Genomic DNA, 19,790 nt, shown 5'->3' on the forward strand with positions numbered 1-19,790 from the left:
TCGACTCTGTGGTACAGGTCGTCTAGGCGTTCTGGCTTGTTGCGCATGAGAGACCCTGCTAGGTCGGAGTTATCTAGGAGGGTGTAGGTGAACGTGGAAGTTGCGAAGCTCTCTTTGAGGCTTGGCTCCATTGATAGGAGTTCCTTCATGAAATGTCCTAGGAAAGTGTGGATAGTTTCGCCGTGTGCTTGCTTCAGCTGGAACAGAGAATCTAGGTCGGATTGTTTCTTCCTGTTGTGGACGAACTCTGCTTCGAATGTTTCGGCCAGCTTATCAAAGTTGTTGATTGAATCAAGAGTGAACGTGTAGAACCAGTCTAATGCTCCGTCCTTCAAGCTGGCTGGAAAGAGTTTGCACTTTAGGTAGTCATAGTCTGGAGCGCTGTAAAGCGCAAGGATTTGGCTGAAGCGAGCTATGTGCTGGCCTGGACATGAGCTACCCTCGTACAATGGGAACTTTGGTTGGATAAAATATGTGGGAGGCTACTTGTCCCTGATTTCGGTGGTGAATGGTGATGCCTTGTACGACTGTAGCATCTTTTGTACAATCTGGGCTGCGCTGGCCTTTTCGCTTGACTTCTCGATGATGTCTTATAGTCGTTGATTGGTGGTTGTGGTGAGGGCTATGACTGTGTTGTTCTCAATTGTGTTTGGAGCCACGTTGTTGGTGTTTGAGATGGTTTGCTCGCGTATAGCTTGGTTTTATTATAGGAGTGTGGTGAATGACTCGTAGAGAAACTTGACTTGATCTAATAGAGCTTGTAGCTGTGCTTCCATGGTGATTTTTTTTACTAGCTTCGTGGGCTTGAGAAAATAGTGTGTGTGTTTTTCTCAAGGAAATGAACTGGCAGACGGTGCCAATGTAGAGGTGTGGATTTTATGTCTACAACCTGATGTTGAGTTTGGTAGGGAATGGCTGCACTCTTCCTTTGGACAAGAGTTGCCTACGTATCAAGTTCCTCCGGTAAACTTGAATTAAGCCTTATGTAGTTCATCTCTCTCTACTTATAGATGTTTGAGCTGACTTTCCTTATTTGCTCCAGGCCATTGTCAAGTGTAGATCCATATTTTATGCTATCTTGATGATTCGTCATTACTCCTGATGTTACAAAGTAAATGTCTCCTTGATTGGTGCGTTGAATGAGCTCCATGATCGCGGTAGATCATTTGCTTCCATATATGGATGTATCTGATGTTTGGGATGACCTAAGTCTGGGTCGTTGTTATGTCCTGATGGCTTGGTATGAGTTGGTAATGTACGAGCTGTGAAGATACGACCTGGTGTGTGGACACGTGTGTTGTAGTGATATGAATGTAGAACGGAGGGTACTTACACATCCCCTTTTATTTTATTTATTCTTTGAACAGCTATGGTGTGAAAAGAAAAGATAAAATAAAACTTTAAAACACGTGTCATACAGCTGGTTTGTTTGAATGGGTTTGGAAAATGTGCGGGAACTGTTGGATTTGATCCATGGGCCCAAATCGCGACTGTGGGCGAGGTTCTGATTGCTTTTTTGGGGGAAGGCAAAACGGTTTGTCAGTTTTCGAGATTTGTGCAGCTGAAGGGTTTTTGTGTGTGAAGGCTTTTCATTGTTCATTCTATCAACACAAAGTAGAGACAAAGCAGAGAGAAAGAAAAACAAAAACCTTTCGAACCTTTCGTCTTTAGGTGCGTCTTTTTTTATCCAAAATGATAAAAATTGTCCAAAACCTATGATTATGTATCTAATAAGAATGAATTGTGCAATTGTTTGAGAATGAAAATGATACTAGGAATGAATTATACTCTGCTCATGTTACATATTCTTATACATCTCATATTACATAAAATTCATTTAGCTCTCTTCTTATGCCCCTTACCACTCGACTCTCCTCTTTCTATTTGGATGTTTTGAAGCTGCTCCTCTATGTTCCTAACCTGAGAACCAAGATCTTTTCTGTCTGCACGAAGGTTAACTAACTCAGCCTGAAGTTCCTCATATCCCTGATGTTGTTGTGTGTACACCTGCTGAATATCCTAATACGCTTTTCGAGTCTCATCATACGCACGTTGGGATTGCTGATATGTTTGCGAATATGCCTCCTCTCTTTCTTGGCTATAATAATACATGGCAGTCCTCATCCCATCAAACATACAAACCTTGTTCTCATATCTTTCCTGAACCTTAGCCTGAAAATCCAAGAAAATACAGTGTGAGTACATATTATATATATAATGAAGAAGATAAATAAAACAACTAAACTCACTAGGGTATACTGATCAATCTACGGCTCTAACTCATAGAAACAAGCATCAAGCATCTCAGGAATGGAAATGTAAGTAGCCTCCCCATCAGGTCCACACACGACAAACATCTGAGGATTAGTGGCAGACATAGGAGCTGGATGATATGCATTCATAGGTTGTGGATTGTAAATAGGCTATGGTGGATGAGGAATACATAGCTCACGTCTCATCCCTTCTAGGCCCACAAACTTGAAGTTGCTTGCCCGACCAACAGGGGGCAATAACGGACCCATAGAGACACGGTTCCACCATCTACAATACTGATCAGCAGTCTGCTCAACAAAAAAGAAGACGCATCTGGCCAAGGACCACAACTGGTATGAACTTCATGAACTTGAGTTCTACTCCATGACTTATCATCACTAACATCTAGTATGGGAGCACATGGAACTCCATACGTCCAGTCAACTGTCTCTAACATCTGTCGCCACAGTACCAAACCTTACAGTCACGTGTGACAAAAACAACTCTGTGACGTGACAAAACACAAGCATGCTGCACAACTGGATCGTCAAAGGTAGTAGACAAACGCCAAGGTCTCCACTCAATAGATGACAATGATCTAATATCAATCTGAGCACGAGCCATACACACATTATTTCTAATATGCCCCCTGTTACGAGTCAAGTGAGGCCCTAATTAACCAACTTCCAAATCTAGGGCGAGTATTAGCAATCATGTCTATGTTAGGACAAAAACAACGGAAGTACTCATAAAACCAAATCTCCAAAGTCCTGTGAATCTTGCAATTTGAGGACTTTTACTTTCAAATGTCTGTGAAGATTTGTCTAACGCCGCTATCAATGTGGCATATACTGAGCTACCAAGGTCATAATCTCTTATATTATGCAACTCAAAAACATAAGCATAATATCCAAGTCGTACCGTAGAATGACCATTTGGCAACATAACATGCTCAATAAAAAATATCAAAAAAGCTCTAACATACACATCGATCAATACCCTCACTACCAGGTAGAACAGTCAAAGCTAACTCCGATCGTGTATTAGGATCCAAGAGAGGTTTCATGTATGCAATCTTAATATGAGATAGTTTAATACTAGAAGAATCATATGCATCCACATCCAAGCGAGGAAAAATTATAAGCATACTACCAATGTTCTCATAATTTGTATTAAAAGGTACCGGTTGGCCTATACCGATACTCAACCCAAAAATTATGGTGAAGTCTAGTGGTGTGAACCCCAACTCCGCACAAGGAAAATAAAATGTATAAGTTGTATTCCACCATCTTTCTACTAAAGTTATGACTACTGTCCAATTAGTTTTCTCATAATCTACATTAACCAAAAGACTAAAAGGTGTACACAAAATACTATATCTAATATGTACAAATTCATCCAAACTCTTAAGAACCTTCCACCACTCTCTAACACCAAGTAAAGCCGATCTAACTCGGTAGTCAATAACTTGCTGATATTATGAAAAAAAAATAATGCATATAATTAAGATAAATAATTAATTGGTCCAACTCAACTAATTAATGCATAATATTCAAAATATTTAATCAAAACTAATTAATTACCTGAGAATTAACTGGCCACTATACACTCGACACGTGTTTTGTATCACGTGTAGAAGACACAACTTGCATATCAAGTGTTTCATCGGGATTAAATTGTCAATCGAAGTCGTTCAATTGATACTCAAGTACATAGGGATGTCTATTACTCGGTGCGACATCTTCGGCTTCTTCCCCCCCACCGTCTTGTACTTCCTCAGGTTCTTCTATCTCTACATCATCACCAATATCGTTTGTGTACTGTCAATACTCATCGTCATCACCGTCGAAAAGAATCCATATAAAATTTCAAGAGTTTGGGTAGGTTTTTGTTTTTTTTTACAAAAGAGAGGGTTTATAAATTGAGAGAAAAGTTAAAAATGAATGAACCGCGCGGTTTTGGTCATGTTTATATAGACATAGCATGCGGTGTTTCAAACACCGCGCGGTTTCTAGAAAACCGCGTGGACTTGGACTTCAAAGATGGGCTTCAGTGGCGCGGTTTTGAGAAAGCTATACGCCGCGGTTTATCCAAAACCGTGCAATTTGATGTCAATTATTTAATATTGCTTCTGAAATTGATTAGTGTTTTTTTGGTTTCTTTCCTAAAAAATGCTATAAAATGGACTATTGTAAGGTTTTACAATTTTACCATATAAATCACAAAGAAACTCAGAAACAGCAAGCCAATAGTCAAAAAGATGAAGAACATCTCTATACTAGGAAACCATGATTCCCTGAAATAACTTCCGTCGAAAGAAGCGTATTCTCAGAATATCCTCGACGTCCAACAACGCGTGTCATTCTGTAGTCGCACCCAGGCCACATGTCGACATAAGTTCCAAAATAATAAGAGACATAAAAACTGTCCAAACTAAATGAAGAAAGATATCAGTACGTCTCTCAATATCACAATCATTCGGCAGTCGGCACGTACACCTTTCTTCCCAAATTCTCATAAGAGTTAGTCAAATGGTCCAACTTCCGTACATATATATTCATGAACCTATTTAGGAACAATCGCAACTACACCAACCACTCTGTATTCTTTTGGATTCGAGATCTCTACAACCGGGTACAGAGATAATCTCTGTAACCGTTACTTGCTATTGCATTTCTCTTCAGTTTTCGTTGTCATTGTACTTCCATGGCTCTTACAGGTTCGTTACTTGCTATTGCATTTCTCTTCAGTTTCTCCGGGCTTCTTCGGTTCGGTATCTCTTATGATCGCCCACCTCCTCGAAATACCCTTTCTGTTCCATTGTCCGACGATCTCGATGAATCCTCCCCTCAACAGGTACATTTCATCTTGCTTTTCCTCGATCAAGAGGTTGCATATATATATATATTAGCAAATTAAACTTTTGAAGATGATGATATTTCCTATGCGGCTATGCAGGCTTTTAGAGTTATTTAATCGTATGGTGCGTTTTCATACCAATATATGTTTGCGTTTCTCTTGTTCTATTTGATGGATTTTCTTCGCTTATTTGCATGCGGTTATATCTTTATATATTTGAATTTTGAATCGTAGTATGGACTATGGAGAGTGTAATTAGTTATTTGTTGCGTAGAAAGAGTTGGCTGCCCATTGCCTACCTGCATGTTTGGCACATACGGACTTACTGATCAGTCACGAGTACGTGTCTTATGTTTGCATCATGTTTTTCTTCTACGTCTCTACTTCCATAACCATCATGAACTTTTGCAACCTTTTTTTACACCCGTGAGTGATAAGACCATGACTTCATTTTCCTTTTATATTTATATTTACTTTATTCAACCATAATCACACAAAAAGAATAAAAGAAGGATCAAAATATCGAATTCAGACAATATATTGTGTACCCAAAAACAAAATATATCAAAAATATCGGATATATCCATTTTTTTTTGTTAACCAGTCAAAATTTTAGTTTGTATGTTGATATATCAGAAAATATCAGAAATATCATCGATTATATCAGATATATTATTGATATATTAATAAAAATCGGTCAAAATCAACGAAGTCAGCAATTTATATAGTATATATCAGTCGATATATATCGATATATAAAAAATTACAATATATATCGGCAAAAACAAGATTTAATATTCGGTGGAGATATATCGAATATTTCCATCTCGTGTACCCTAAAAAACAAGATATATCGACGATATCTCAGAAATCTCAGCGATATATTGGGCCTTGGAATAAACTAACTAGCTATAAAATCCTAGAAAGCTAGAAATATTTTTCCATATTAAAGATTTAAATTAAGAACAGTGTGTGCACAAAATAGCTAGTTAGTTCTAGAATTAGAGAGTGTACTGTAGAAGTGTGTTACTTCTAGGAGAATAGGCGGGACTTGATTTCAATTGGAAAATATTTTTAAAATAAAATCTCATAGATAGATATCACTTGAAATTACAAGCACATATATGATTTTGCACAATGTTCTAAAAAACGCTAGGTGGTAGTCGGGCAATGGGAGAGCGCCTAGGCTTTTTAGGCAGCGCGGCTAGGCGCTAAGCGGTTTTTTTTTCCTAATATATCTTATAATATATATAGTAATACACATTTATACTATAAGAAATGAAGAAAATCATTTACCATAACTCACAAAATAAACACAATCAAAGATAGTTATTACAAAAATGCGTAATAGTTGAAGAATATCTACTTCATATAAAAATATTGGACTTTAGTCTTTTAAATTCATTCAAATCTTAAGCCTACACGGGTCTTTAAATTTTGACATTTAATCATTCAAAAAAAAAAAAAACTTCATTGGACCGCCTAGCCCACCTAATTGGTCTACCAATTTTTTAAACGACTTGGGCCTGGGCGAGTCGGTTGAGCACTGCCTAACGCCTAGAGATCGCTTAGACTGATTTTTAGAACACTGATTTTGCATGGTGTACATCCTGGTGGTCACTCTCCCATGTAAGTATAGAATAAAAAAGAAAAAGAAAAAGAAAAAGGTTGTTAAAAAAAATGGGGAATCTATAAACCGAACCAAATCGAGCTGAACCGGGTGAAATTAACGGGGTTTTTATTTTTTCGGTTCGGTTGCCCATTCTCAAAAGACAAAATCGACTGGTTAGGTATGGTTTTTAGTTTAACAGTTCACTTAACCGATAGAAACCGAACCAAGCCGAGTGCTAGATATATATAGAAATTTAAAATTATTATTATTATTATTATTATGATTGCTAAATATTTCATGGTATTGAGCACTTAAATACTTGCTTCTTGTGATTGACGTTATAACTTGTCAACATATATAAATTGGCACCAATACTATATATTTAATATATTTATTAAAATTCACTTGGGTGGTGATCAATATACTCATAGAGGCTTTGATTTGAAGCTTATAGATGGCCCAAACCGAACCGAAACCAAACTGAATATTCGGTTATGTTTTATCGATTAACAATTATAAAAGATTTAAAAATGGTCTACCTTACAAATTATGATTAGGTATCAAATGTGTGCACCATCAAATCTGTGTTCTCGAAATGCATATGCTTGCTTGGTTGCTCACTTACTCCTAATCTCCTATGAAATGCTTGTCTTGGGAATAATTTCTTGATCCAATGGTGCATAAATTAAGGCGTGACTGAATACAAACTCAGTAGGAATAACTATGTTTCAAAAAATTGCAGGTACATATATCTTTGGTGGGCAAGGACAAGATGAGAATATCTTGGATCACTGAGGATGAAACTCCTGCAACAGTTGATTACGGTGTAACAAAAGGAGCTTACAATTTCTCTGCATCAGGAAGCGTATCTTCGTATAACTACTTAATGTACACGTCAGGGAAAATATATGATGTAGTTATCGGTCCCTTGGAACCAAACACTCTGTATTTTTATCGATGTGGCTCTAATTCACAGCGTGAGTTCAGCTTCAGGACACCACCAGTTAGACTTCCTATTGAATTTGCTGTAGTAGGTAATTTAACCATCACCAAACTTCTCTTCTAATATAGCTCCTAGCTTTATATTTGACTTTTACATAATAGTGTGTGGTTTATGCTAGAAGAATAACATCACTTCTAGATGCAATGCCATTCTGTTTTTCACTTCTACTAATTGAATAAATTGAATAATCACAACACCAGGATGCAGTGGCATTCTATTTGTCAACTTACATGTAATTTCTTTTTATTTGTTATAAGATATTACCCCCCACTAGATGAGCCAATTAGGATTTCCCCCCCACTAGATGAGAAACTAGGGTCTCCCCCCTAAATACACACAAAAAAAAAGTCAAAGTGGGTTGACCGATTTTTTTTTGTGTGTATTTAGGGGGGGAGACCCTAATTTCCCATCTAGTGGGGGGAAATTCTAATTGGCTCATCTGGGGGTAATACTAGTTCACCCTTCTTTTTATTTGTTATAAGATATTAGATCTTCTACACTGGGAAATTTGCTTGTAACGCGAACTCTTTATGGTTTACTAAGATACCCAAGACTTCATTTCTTATTATCTATTCCTATTAGGTCTCAGATCACAGTATATATTGAATAGTCATATCCTAATTAACACAATATATGTAGGTGATCTTGGGCAAACAGAGTGGACAAAATCGACCCTGGAACACATTGCCGGATCAACCTTTGATGTTATGCTTTTGCCTGGAGACTTGTCGTACGCCGATCTTGACCAGCCACTCTGGGACTCATTTGGAAGGCTTGTAGAGCCACTTGCTAGCCAACGGCCTTGGATGGTGACCCAGGGAAACCATGAGATTGAGAAGATTCCTGTAATTCACTCTCAATCCTTCACATCCTATAATGCCAGATGGCATATGCCATTTGAGGAGAGTGGGTCCGATTCCAATCTGTACTACTCGTTTGAAGTTGCTGGAGTTCATGTTATTATGTTAGGTTCTTACACTGATTTTGAGATTGATTCGGCGCAGTATAAGTGGCTCCAAGCCGACTTGGCCAAGGTTGATAGGAACAGAACTCCATGGATCGTGGTGTTAATCCATGCGCCATGGTATAATAGCAATACTGCACACCAAGGGGAATATGAATCTGATGGTATGAAGAAATCCATGGAAGGATTGCTGTACGGGGCTCATGTTGATGTTGTTTTTGCTGGTCATGTTCATGCATATGAACGCTTTGTAAGTTTCGTAGACAATCTTCTTTCTACTTTTATTTTTGCTGCTCTTCTAATAGGAAAACCATTAACAATAAGAACAACGACCACAATAACAATAATAGGAAAGCAAAATTATCTGAATCTTTTGTACGTAACAGGAGTCACTGAGTCAGTAAGAGGATTGAGGGAATCAGATCGATAATTTACGCCTAGAATTATATAGTTATTTACTGATATGATCCTATATGATTATGTCAATAGTACCTATAGCTTGTAACAACTTCTATTTGACAATTTTCTATCTTTTAACATTTTTTCTTCCTGCCGCAGTGCACCTTTTGACATCATTATACATGTAGAACTTGGAAAGGTGTACACATACCAGTTAAATCTTAAAATAAAATAAACTTCTTGATCTCATATTACTGAAGTTCTGGGTTAAACCAATATCTTTACTTGTCAACTAGATTGCCTTGCTGGATTGTTTATTGTCTGATGTTATTGTGATTATGAAGAGTTCAAACGGACAGAAGAGAGCCCTGCTAGAAATCGTATAATAATCCGATGATGATAAAACTTGGGTCCTATTACTGCCGGACCCCAATTTGTGTTGGGCGGACTCCCACAAAAAAAACAATTATTACAAGTATGTCATTGGTTCCCAAAAAATTGAATTCGAAACCCCAAACTTAAACGATCCGGCTAGATCGTTTGGACTAAGTTCCAAACGACTTGACCACACCGTTTGGGACTTAGTCCAAACGACCCGGCCGAGATCGTTTGGACTAAGTCCCAACGACTTAGCCATTACCCTTTTGGGACTTAGTCCAACGACCGGGGCACCGGGTCAAGAGCCCAAAAAACAGAACTTTGAATTTTTTTTCAAAGTTCAAATCTCAAACGACATGGCCACATCGTTTTGAACTAAGTCCAAACGGTGTGGCCATATCGTTGGGGATTTTTCTAAGTCCAAACGGTGTGACCATTTTTTTATAAGTCCAAATCCCAAACGACATGGCCACATCATTTTGGACTCAGTCCAGACGGTATGGCCATGTCGTTTGGGATTTGAACTTTAAAAAAAAATTCAAAGCTCGCTTTGGGTTCTTGACAGTGTGGCGGTCGTTTGGACTAAGTCCCAAACGGTGTGTAGTCGTTAGGACTTAATCCAAACGACTTAGCCGGGTCGTTTGGACTAAGTCCCAACGGTGTGCTAAGCATTTGGGACTTAGTCCAAATGACCTAGCCGGGTTGTTTAAGTTTGGAGTTTCGAATTCAATTTTTTGGGAATCAATGGCATACTTGTAATAATTATTATTTTTTTGGACTTTTTGAAACCAATGACACACTTGTAATAATCATTTTTTTTGGGAGTCCGCCCAACACAAATTGGGGTCCGGCAGTAACAAATACCTAAAACTTTATTGATGTTGGTCGAGTTAGCACAAAGTGCAAAGATATTTTGGTTTATTTACATGAGTGCTTTAATTTCTACTAACTAAGTTTTCTCTCAAAATGCAATACCAGTCACGCGTTTACAGTGACAAAGCTGATAGTTGCGGCCCAGTTCATATCACCATTGGTGATGGGGGAAATCGTGAAGGCCTTGCTAGCAAGTAAGTTAATTGTTGATGTTACTATTGCACTTGCTACCTTTTAATGATGTTTATACTTTTCTTTTTTCCTTTTGGGTGAAGAGTAAGTAACTATGTATATTTGTGTGTGTAGGTATATTGATCCCAAACCAGAAATATCACTTTTTAGGGAAGCAAGTTTCGGGCATGGAAGGTTCAAGGTTGTGAACACTAGTCATGCGCTGTGGGAGTGGCACAGGAATGATGATGTTCAGTCCATTGTGGCTGACACTGTTTGGTTAAGAAGCCATGTGTCCGATCCGGCTTGCAAAGTGTAGACTGATCGATTAGTTGTTACTCTGTTATACAAATTTGAACACAAAAATTCTTTGTAGAGGAGAAAGCAAGTGTAGTAACTTGTATTTGTAAAATACATTGTCACAGTTACTTTTAAACACATACAATAGTTTAAATGCCAATTTTTTCTCCTATAGCCTTGTAAAGGTTAAATTTCGTTTAACCTTAATGGAGTAGGTAATTTGCCTACGTATCAAGTTCTCTCTGCTGGAGGAGACTTAAATCAGGTCAGACGTAGTTCCTCATCTTCCTTATATATATAGGCACAGATGCCCACGCTTCTTCCTCTCCCGCGTCCAGTCAAGTTCTGGACCTGATGACATTTAATGAGCCATGAAGGTGTCCTGCGGTGAAGTAATGGTGTGCGCATCTGAAGCTCCAGTCTTTAAGGCGACAACCAAGTCATACGTTACTAGCCATTGTGGTGCTGGCTGATGTGAGCGTTCTGGACGCCTAACGTTCTAGACATGGGTATTTTGGGAGCAGAGCGTTCTGGACGCCTAACGTTCTGGTGCTGATGAGGTCGCTTGATTTGTATGAGTTGATCATAAGCGACTTGGACGTATGGGTGAGTGTGGTCGTCTTGTTGTGGTTGACACGTGCTTAATATTTACTGTAAGTATATATTACTCCCTCACACAGCCCCCTCTCTGCAGGTTGTTTGTTTTTTGATAGCGATCTGGTGATAGATTTAAGTTGGCACATGTGAGTAGGGGTGTAATACGGGGCGGGGCGGGTCAACCGCGGGTCAAATAATGATGGGTCGGGTTGGGGCTGGTCTAGGGGATACAAACTCAGTGGTCACCAACGGGGCGGGGCGGGGCGGGTTGAAGTGTCATGTCTTAGTACCATCACCCGACCTGTTGGGTCAGTTTACGGGCGGGTTTTGGGTGGGTCATTCGGGTCAAGTGGAAATTATCATTTTAACCCAATTTCACCCAGAAAAAAACTTTCTAATTCTGCAAGTAATATATTTCCAATTCACAATATAGAGAAAAAAAAATATATAATCAATCAATTAAAAATAAATAAATAAAAAAAAAAAACTTGAACTAAAACCCAAAATCATATTTGTAAATTTGAAACTTTTTTCTCGTGATTTATCATTTGTAAATTGATTATTTTCCATAGCATGATAAAATGAAAATGGGAGCGAGGATCTATGGTACAAAACAATAAAATATAAATTAAAAGAATTCGAAATTAATACAAAGATGAATGATTAATCTTCTCCAAAATTTGAAAGTTGAATTTAAACTTTTGATATTTTCCCAATGTTCAAACTTGAATATTTGAAATTGATGTTGAACTCATAAGTTTGTGTTCATATCTCCCAAATTCCTACAAAAGTTAAAAGAAAATATAAACAAAATACAAAAATATTAGAGTTAGAGTCTTGAGATTGTGCAGGTCAACGGGGTTGGGTCAACGACTTTTGACACGGTACGGGTCGGGCAGCTTGACGGGTCGGGTTTGAGCATAAAACCTACACCCATAGCCCGACCGCGTAAAAACGGTGGCGGGGCGGGGCGGGTTTGTTTCCGGGTCGGTGCGGGTTTGGGTGGCGGGTGAAGACCGGATACCCTACCGGATGATGGGTCAACGGTTTTTTTTTACACTCCTACGTGTGAGGCACGTGAGACAGCTGATTTGAAAAGTTGCAACTGAACCGCCTTGTTTTGTGGGGAGACGTGGCACGTTAGGGCTAAATAAAATGATTACACTTCTTTGGGAAATGAACCGGTGGCTTTCAATATACGCCTAGAGAATTGAAGGGTTCATCACTTTGCATCCTACTGAGAATGAGAGCGTAAGGTTAGTTTCTTTTTTTATTCTCTGCCATTTTTGTTTTGAGATTTTTCTTCTGCCATTTGTTTTTTCTGTTGGGTTGTGAGGACGTTTGTAGTTGTTTGTAACTTGTGAAAGAAGAGGAAGTATGTTTGATTCAGATGATATTCGATTTGATGAGATTCGAGAGGTTTCTTTCATTAAGTGAGGAGATAAAGGAGGTTGGTTCTGATTCTGTGGTCGCGGTGGCGAGCAGTTCTGGTGCATCATCCTCTAGTGGGTTGCCTCTTAGGGTAATAGACAAGCGAGCTCTGAAAAGCTTTGGTGATTTGAGGCGTGTGTATGATATTCGTGGAAGCGATCTGGAGATTCACGAGCTGGGTGAGGACGCTAACGTTTTTAGTAACACGTTCGTCCCCCGTGACTATGGTGTGGTTATCTGCGAGGGGCAACTGAGAGCAGGGTTGAGGTTATCGTTGTCTAGGCTGACATGTGAGTTTTTAAATTTTTGTGAGAAAGCACCCTGCTAGTTAGTTGGGAACACATGGTGTTTGCTCAGAGTATTCGACCTTTTGAATGAGAGTGGAGAATACAACATTGGTGTTGTGCATATTGCTGAGCATTTTGTTGTGAAATGATCTAGAGCTAACAACTTTAGCTTACAGACGTTGACTGGGAAGTCTAGCGTTCTGGATGGGGTTAGTAACGAACCCTGGGAGAAGAGACCGTTTTTTATAGTTAGGAGTTATTATACTTCTGGGTTTAGTGTGGAGACTAGGGTTTGTAATTTTACTAGTACGTACTAGGTTGTTTGGTTGGACCATGCCTCTGTTTTGTATGTTGATAAGTATGTGCTATAACGAACTAACCTTTGACTTTTTTTTATGTTACAGAGGTCGCTATTGCCAGAAGAAAAGGACATAGCGTGATAGAGAAGTTTGCTCGTCTGACTCGTGCTGAGATGCGGGAGAAGTTGCCTGAAGTGGCCAACTACTTTGTTGAAATAGAAGGACGCGGGATCAGGGCAAAGAGGAAACAACAGAAGAAGAGGTTCAGAGGTCAGAACGTGATTACATCATCAAGTGGCTCAAGCATGGAGCATGAGGATAGTGGCATTATCAATAGGGGGTCTAGTAACAAGAGTTGGTCTGCTCAGGAGAGACCTGGTGGTAATAGGTCAGTGAGGCAACCTGATGGTGATAGGTCTGAGGTCGCTGCAAGGGGGAGAGTGCAGGAGGATGCCCCCTTCGACCTGGATGACATCGCCGCCAGCCTTCGTGAGCGGAAGAATACGCTGAAGAGGAAGGCTGAAGAGTCTGAAGGGCAAGCTGTGAAGGTCGCTAAAGGGGTTGGGAATGCTATTGGGAGCAGCTCAGGTGCTTGTAGTGTTGAGCGAACTGGAGGGAAGACCGTGCGTAGTTCGAGGTCGAAGGCTCAGTATTCTGGGTAGTGGTGGTACTGAAATTGTTCCGATCCCTACTGCTGGCAGGGTGAAGGAGAAGGGGGTTGCCAAGGATAGTGGGAAGAGTTCTTCTGGTAAAGGTAAGGACATTTTGGAATGCAATATGGAGTATGTGATTGAGAGGTCGGGACAAAAATAGTTCGTGATCGAAGAGGTCAGACATTAGTTACATGTCTGCACCTATAGCAGCTTGTTTACTGAAGGGGATGACGCTCGATGGAGATAGGAAGGATCTTGATTCTAAGGGTCCATAACATAAACTGAGGGTTATGGACTTGGCGCATTGTTTGGTAAGCGCTCAAGTTGTCATTGTTGGATTGATTTTACAGTCTTTCATATATTTGCGTTGAAATGTGCACTTGTGTGATGTTGCGATCTTCTTTTGGTGCAGTTGATAGCTGGTTATCAGAAGTTAAAGACGGCGGCTCAATTTGCTAAAATGGAGAAGGGTGATGTCGAGGCTTTGAAAGACGAAATGCATCCGTTTCAAGCGGTCAGAGTCGGAGAAAGAAAGAGTTGGGCGACCGTGAAGCGATCTCGCCTCGATAACTCGAGAAGATGGTATGGTAGCTGATAAGCACCCAAAACTCTAATATTAAACCCCATTGAGATATAGCAATTTGGGTAATTATGTGTTTAATAATCATGAAATAATTATATTTTCGTACTTTTGCAGGTTTTTGCCATTACCGTTAAAATATTGGTTAAACCTGCGTTAAAGCATGGGAACAACATATATCTGAAGTCTTCCAAATCAGCTGTGTAGCTCAACAAAGACGGAGAAGAAAAGTGTCAACTTTTGGAGCTCATATCTCTTGAACCTGGACTCCAATTTCAGCAAAGTAAACTGTCAAGATGGTCAGTACAACAAGCTTTTACCTTAGGCCAGATTTTACAGAAATTGACGTCCGGGCCCACTAATAGACATGGCACATGGACCCACCTTCCGAGCCCACAAGAAGAGATGAGTCATCAATCATGGAGCAAGTCAAGACAAAATTGCCAAATTATTGACACAAATTGACACTTTGCATGTGGTTAAATGCATGGTTATCCAAAATAGTGTAATTTGGCATGTTTTGGTTTGAGAAGATAGGATTGTAATAAATGTAATAAATATGGGAGGTGATTCACGTCAGATGGAAGGGAGAGAAAGCTCTTGATATGGACTGATTTTGAAAACTCCATGCACTTTTCATTCTCTCATTTTTGCACTTTCACTTTCATGTTTTATTTTCCAAGTTCTAGAATTCTTCTCTTGTAACACTAAGAACACTTTAGTTTCTTTAATAAACTCTTCATATTTTAGGTAAATCAGCATTGATTACTCTTCCACTTCTCTTGTTCTTAATACATTATATGCTTTGTTTGGTTCGATGTATTTACATGCAATTGCACCTAATTCCAAGTAACCACCCACAAAACAGTGTTTGGTAGCAAAATGCAAATAGGCGGTTGATGCAACAAGTTGCAATTATATGCACTATACAAGTAGTTTCCATGACATCCACTTGCAGCCAAAAAAGTTGTGTAAATAGATGCAAACACAATAGAGGTGCTCTCTTATTTAAGATGTGAAAAAAAGTAATGGGATAATATAACCAACTTTATAAGATGTGAAAAAAAATAGTGGGATAATGTAACCAACTTTACATCCTTTTGCCTTGGATTTACCAAACACAAGTAAGTTGGATGCAATGCAATCACATGCCATTTGCAACTATTTATCATTTGCAAGTCGGTGCACCGAACCAAACAGAGCATATAGTCTAAATTAGTCTGAACTATCAATCCAATGATCATAAGCTAAGACCCTCCAAGGTGGAGGGTTAATGATGCTCATGTGAGGATCCTTATATGTTTTTTTAGAAGTAGGATTAACTGCTTAGAACTTAGGATCCATTTAGCACCCTACCCCAAAATGGTAGTGTCCGGCCAAACTTGAGGCCAGGAGGTTGAGAATGACTCGCGTGCGCCACCTATTTCACCCCTGGGCTAGTCTCGCGTGAGTCCTATTTGAGCTCATATATAGTCCTCTATTTGACAGGAGTATGTTTCATAAATCTAGGAGTTGAGATGGTATTTAAGAGATGAAATTAATATCAGTTCAACTCCTCATACTAGTAAGATGGACTTAGAGATGAGTTCATCTCGCTAGGGATCGATTCTCAATCCGTTTAGGGTTTGTTAATGAACCCAAAACGGATTAGAGATTGTAGTAATATGATTCTAGAAGAAATATAGTGAGACCTTGCATGAGTAATGTTGCACCCTATTACTGTGAATCTCGCGACTCTCTAAATTTACTCAAATTCACTCTCTATTTTGGATCGGCTGCACCAATTTGGTTGCCTACGTACCCATTTCGGGATCAAGCCGCGTGGTTCACCTCTCTCCTCACCCCTCTCCCCTCTTTGTTAGCCTCCTTCTTCTACTCTCCTCTCTTCCTTTTTATATCCCTCTCTTAGGTTTACCTCATGGGGCCTAGTCTAGTCTTGGGCCTTTCTCTTGCTCAACACATCGTAGTGCGGGCCTTATCTCTTGGCCCAATACCTATGTGATACATCCCCTCAATATGGCTACTACATTTGCCCCCTCGGGTTCGGGCGGCGATGATGACGATGGACCCGAAAGTCCTCAAACTTTCTTGTCTCTCTTTTTGAACTCTAGATATCCACGATTATCTTGTGATCAGACGTAGTCTTCTCCTCCTTAGGACATTTCAGATCCATGTACTCAAGCTCGGACCAGTATGTCGTGAAAGTACTCAATCCATCGAGTTCTTGTTCATATACCCCATTAACGTATCCCCAAAGGATCTTATCCCCTTCGATCTCTCCCTTCAACTCGATCGACAATGCCCACAATGTATCTCAACCCGATCATAAGCTCTCCTTCATAGAACTTCACTACTATGTCCCGCGGGTGTCTCACCTCGGCCGACCTCTCTTTTCCTCAAAACTTGCCACTATGTCCGCCAAAGTGTCTCAAATACATCATAATCTCTCCTTCACATAACTCACTTCTATATCCGCCAGAGTGTCTCCCTTTTCATTTCCCTTTCAGTGGGACTCAACTATCTCATCCCCTTCGGCTCTCTCTTCAACTCAATACCATGCCCACAATGTGTCTCAACCCCAATGACACCTCTCACATAGAACTTCGCTACCATATCAGTGCAGATGCGCCTCCCCACCACCTGCTCTCCTTCACCGGAACTCAGCTTTGTCATGCGGGTGTATCACCTCAGCCACCATCTCTCCTTCAGAGAACTCACCACTATGTCCGCGGAGTGTCTTGTCCCCTGTATTTCTCCTTCTCATAACTCACTACAATGTTCATGGAGGGTCTCCCCCGCCATAAAGCTCTCTCCTTCATAGAAATCTCTATCATGTCCTCATGGAGGGCTCATCCCCCCCGTTGTCTCTGCTCTAGAGTGGAGAGTCGGATGAGGGGCAACTCCACTTGCTCCCAGGTTTGACTCGGATCTCATGTCCGCAGAGGGCTCATCCCCCGCTATCTCTCGCCTCTGGAGTGGAGTCGATGAGGGTAACTCTGCTGCCCCCGTGGGTTTGACTTCGGATCTCATGTCCTTGAGGCTCATCCCCCCGTTGTTCAGATCTCATGTCCGCATATCTCTTGCATCTCCGACCTGCGGCTCAACCAGGCTCTGGGGCTACTCTCTTTGACCTGCCTGTCTCTTTGCCTTTCTGTCCCGCGAAGGGCTCATCCCACTCTGCGGGCTCGCTCAAGCTCTCGCCTGTTGGGGCTCTCTCATTGCCTCATGTATCTCTAGCATCTTTGGTCCGCGGAGGGCTCATCCTACTCCGCGAGCTTGACCGGGTTATCGCCGGTTGGGGCTCTCTCATTGCCCCATGTATCTCTAGCATCTCTGATCCGCGGAGGGCTCATCACACTCCGCGGGCTCGCTCGGGCTCTCGCCTGTTGGGACTCTCCCATTGCCCCATGTATCTCTAGCATCTCTCCGATCTGGGAGACTCATCCCACTCAGCGGGCTCGCTTCGAGCTCTCACCGGTTGGGGCTCTCTCATTGCCCCATGTATCTCTAGCATCTCTGATCCGCGGAGGGCTCATCCCACTCCGCGGGCTTGCTCGGGTTCTCGCCAGTTGGGGCTCTCTCATTGCCCCCAGTATCTCTAGCATCTCTGATCCGTGGAGGGCTCATCCCACTCTGCGGGCTCGCTCAGACTCTCGCCTGTTGGGGCTCTCTCATTGCCCCATGTATCTCTAGCATCTCTGATCCGTGGAGGGCTCATCCCACTCCGCGGGCTCGACCGGGTTATCGCCGGTTCGGGACAGCTCTGCCTGCCCCACACGCGCTGTTTGGACACAAGGGTCTGCGGAGGGCTCATCCCCCCCGCACTCCTTCGGATAGTCCCACGACATATCCACGAAGGGTCTTCTCGAACCCCTCCGCTCTCCTTCGGAATGCACATCCGGGAACAGCTCAGCCTCCCCCACGTTTGATTCGGACAAGAGGGTCCGCGGAAAGCTCATCCCCCCCGCTCTCTGGCTTAAAGGCAGCTCATCTCTATCTCTTCCCACATAAGAATAGACCAAACATCATCTAGTAAATATCAGCTCAATCTCTACTCGTTTCCGCGGTGCATGAAAATCTTTCTTTCTCTCGTAACCTCGCCACATGTCTCCCCTGCTCTTCAGTAATCATCTTACCATTTGTATTCGGACGCTCCAATCTGTTGATCTCAGTCCCAAACTCTAGATCTCTTTGTTCCTCTGGATTTCCGAGTTATTCGTTGCATGCAACTCGCCTTCATATCACTATGCAACCTTCATGAAGGATTCCCTTTTTCACATGTACACAGAACAAACATCTTTACGCGCATTTCACCAAACATTCCTCATGCACTTACTTTGGCTGTGAAACACAACTATGATTTCTCCAGACTTTATGTGGAAGCCAAGGTTCAATCTCCAATACATACAAATACCTACACCGTCGTCCTACAGTTGATCGAGAGCAGTTACGAGAATATAGACACAATGATTGGCCATGTTACCCATCCGGGCCCGCGGACACCTAGATAACTTAGCGCTAATACCAACACCCACCACTACAGCGACAACAAACAAAACGAACATCACCGAAATCACAACCAACAGCACAGATATCACAATCAACAACACAGACTAGTCAACACGCCCAGGCATCCATCAAACCAACACTACCAAGACCAACAATTAAAACCAACAGCCACTAGTTCCAGGCACCCATCTCTAATCACCGCTAGCACCTTCCCTCACTCAATCAGTTGTCTGCACCACCATCACCTTCCATCGATCAGCACAACTGTCACCACTTTCTCAAACCAGAACCACCGATCAGTACCACTAAAACAACACCATCATTTCATTATTTACCCATCGTCACCACCCACCATTGTCACCATCGTCACAATCGAAATTGCAAATAAAGAACACCTTTTACCCATCGAGGATTGTACTAATGTCAGAGTTGGCAAGGCGTTTGTCAATGAACTGCGAAAACAAAGGATAAAATGACCTGTAAATGCAACTAACATGCTCGTCCACACATCCACGGACTGGGCATGAAGAACAATTGTAGGAATCATCCTCATCAAAACCCCATTCTGATCTTGTTATTCTCCATTCCTTTTGCTCCACTCTGTCTTCCCGGCAACCCTCCG

At 41.1% G+C, this 19,790-nt stretch overlaps 2 protein-coding genes across 2 annotated transcripts; both read left to right on the forward strand.

Annotated features, from left to right (window-relative positions):
• The first annotated feature begins 4,688 nt into the window (after positions 1-4,688).
• LOC147499741 (putative purple acid phosphatase 20) lies at positions 4,689-10,972 on the forward strand. The gene is made up of 5 exons (XM_086561528.1): positions 4,689-5,109; positions 7,467-7,758; positions 8,367-8,941; positions 10,447-10,535; positions 10,648-10,972. The coding sequence occupies exons 1-5, from the start codon at positions 4,960-4,962 to the stop codon at positions 10,829-10,831; spliced, it is 1,290 nt and encodes a 429-aa protein (XP_086417654.1). The 5' UTR covers positions 4,689-4,959; the 3' UTR covers positions 10,832-10,972.
• Positions 10,973-12,479: 1,507 nt separating this feature from the next.
• LOC147499742 (uncharacterized) lies at positions 12,480-14,574 on the forward strand. The gene is made up of 3 exons (XM_086559196.1): positions 12,480-12,665; positions 13,532-14,390; positions 14,492-14,574. The coding sequence occupies exon 2, from the start codon at positions 13,600-13,602 to the stop codon at positions 14,086-14,088; it is 489 nt and encodes a 162-aa protein (XP_086415322.1). The 5' UTR covers positions 12,480-12,665; positions 13,532-13,599; the 3' UTR covers positions 14,089-14,390; positions 14,492-14,574.
• The last annotated feature ends 5,216 nt before the right edge of the window (positions 14,575-19,790 follow it).

This window comes from Coptis chinensis, chromosome 5 (assembly GCF_015680905.1).
Source record: "Coptis chinensis isolate HL-2020 chromosome 5, ASM1568090v1, whole genome shotgun sequence".
Classification (NCBI taxonomy): Eukaryota; Viridiplantae; Streptophyta; class Magnoliopsida; order Ranunculales; family Ranunculaceae; genus Coptis; species Coptis chinensis.